The sequence below is a fragment of the Malurus melanocephalus genome, unplaced genomic scaffold (assembly GCF_030028575.1).
Source record: "Malurus melanocephalus ecotype Western Australia unplaced genomic scaffold, MMel_1.1 scaffold_1859, whole genome shotgun sequence".
Classification (NCBI taxonomy): domain Eukaryota; kingdom Metazoa; phylum Chordata; class Aves; order Passeriformes; family Maluridae; genus Malurus; species Malurus melanocephalus.
In genome coordinates, this window is record NW_026625091.1 from 16,675 (window position 1) to 18,740 (window position 2,066).

The 2,066-nt window shown below is 67.2% G+C and overlaps 1 protein-coding gene across 1 annotated transcript in view; it reads right to left on the reverse strand.

Annotated features, from left to right (window-relative positions):
- The window catches only part of LOC130587404 (metal transporter CNNM4-like), an 18,244-nt gene extending 16,668 nt beyond the window's left edge, over window positions 1-1,576 (reverse strand). Inside the window, exon 1 of the mRNA XM_057388378.1 lies at window positions 151-1,576. Coding sequence (XP_057244361.1) covers window positions 151-1,564 — 1,414 coding nt within the window. The 5' untranslated portion in view covers window positions 1,565-1,576. The remainder of the gene's footprint in view (window positions 1-150) is intronic.
- Window positions 1,577-2,066: the final 490 nt, after the last annotated feature.

Below are 2,066 nucleotides of genomic sequence, written 5' to 3' on the forward strand. Positions count from 1 at the left end.
AGGAAAATTCTTGGGAATTTTGGAAAGAAGCAGCACCCCAGCGACACATCCCCAGGACCCTCATCCCATTTGACCACCCAATCCATGGGGCAGCCCCAAGCAGGGGCAGCTCCAGAAAAACTCCAGGGAATTTTTTCTGGGAATCCTCACCTTTTTTGAACTCCTCCAGCATGGCGTCCAGCTTGGTGTCGTGGAAGACCACGTGCACRGGGTGGTTGTAGAACTTGGTGATGGTTTTGAGGGGCGTGCAGTCRTCGGGATCCACAAAGGCCAGGTCCTTGACATACAGGATGTCCATGATGTTGGAGCGCTCGTCCTCGTAGACCGGGATGCGCGTGTAGCCGCTCTCCATGATCTCRGACATGGTGTTGAAGTCCAGGATGGCGTCGCTGTTGATCATGAAGCAGTTCTGCAGCGGGGTCATCACGTCCTCCACCGTCTTGGTGCGCAGCTCCAGCGCGCCCTGGATCATGTTCAGCTCTTCCCTCACCAGGTCGTTGTAGGGCTCCGTCACCTTCAGCATCTCCACCAGCTTCTCCCGGTTGTAGACGGTGCCGATCTCCTGGCCCAGGATGCAGTCCAGGAGCTTGCTGATGGGGTAGGACAGCGGGAACGTCACCAGCATGAAGAACTTGGTGACCAYGATGGTGTTGGCRCCCACGGCCAGCCCGTGCCGCGAGCAGAGYGCCTGGGGCACGATCTCGCCRAAGATGACGATGCCGATGGTGGAGGCCACCACGGCGCCGATGCCCGAGCCGATGAGATCGTCCAGGAGGATGGTGAGGGTGGTGTTGACCAGCACGTTGCCCAGCAGCAGCGAGCAGAGCAGGTAGTTGCCTTTCCTGCGGATGGGCTCGATGCGGCGGGCGTAGCGCTTCTCCTTGTCGGTGCCGCAGTTCTGCACGATGCGCAGCTCCATGGGGTCCAGCGCCATCAGCCCCARGTTGAGCCCGCTGAACATCCCCGACAGCACCAGCAGCCCCGCGATCAGGATCACCTGAAGCCACAGCGGCAGCAGCGACTTCTTCTCCTCCAGCACCACGATGTGCCCGTCGGGCCCCTGGTGCGGCAGCCAGGGCTGGCCGGGCCGGCGCTGCGAGCACAGCACGTAGGTCTTGGCCCGCTCGTCCTTGCGCAGGGGCTGCACCCGCAGCCGCAGCAGCGCCGAGGTGTCGCGGGGCTCGGCGGGGCCCGGCCGCACCACCAGGTCCTGGGAGCGCTCGTGGCACGTGGCGTTGCCGCTCGAGGCGTTGCCGCCCGGCCGCAGCTCGGCGAAGGCCACGCGCTCGGCGGCCCGCGGGCCCAGCCCCAGCCCGTAGAGCCGCAGCAGGGCCTCGCTGCCCTCCGTCAGCCGGATGGGCCCGCGGGCCGCCCCCGCCGCCTCCGCCGCCGCCGGCTTGGTGCTCTCCTCCAGCCGCAGCCCCAGCACCACGGTGTCGGCCGCGGGCACGGCGCCGCCGGGCAGCGCCAGCAGCARCAGCAGCGGCGGCAGGAACGGGCCCGGGGACAGCGGGGTCCCCCCACAGCCGCTGCCGGGGCTCCCGCCGCCGCCGCCCGCCGCCATGTTGGGCACTGGCGGGAGCGTCACGCACGGGGACGCGCCCACGCGGTGACGTCACGCGCGGGGCACGCCCCCCCCGAGAGCGGTGGCCGCGCCCCCGGAGAGGCGCGCGCTGAGCCACGCCCCGAAGGTGACGTAATGCAGAACGGGCCCAGAGTGGGCGTGGCAACCAAACCACGCCCACAATGAGCGGTGACCGCGCCGCAATCGGTGACGTCACGCAGAGTGACACGCCTCCCACAGGAGAAACACAGACAACTGGCCACGCCCCCTCGTGGAGTAAACGTATTCCGCGCCCCCAAAAGTGACGTCACTCAGAGACACGCCCYYYCYCCCACGGGGTGTAGTAACCAARACCACGCCCCATCGGGAAACCTCGCTCGGGGATACGCCCCCGATGACGTCACACACAGGGAGTCACTAGCCTGGCCGCACCCCTGGCCACGCCCTTGAGGTGACGTCACGCACTCTGAACTCGCCCCGCTGGAGGGAGACGCAACCCTGC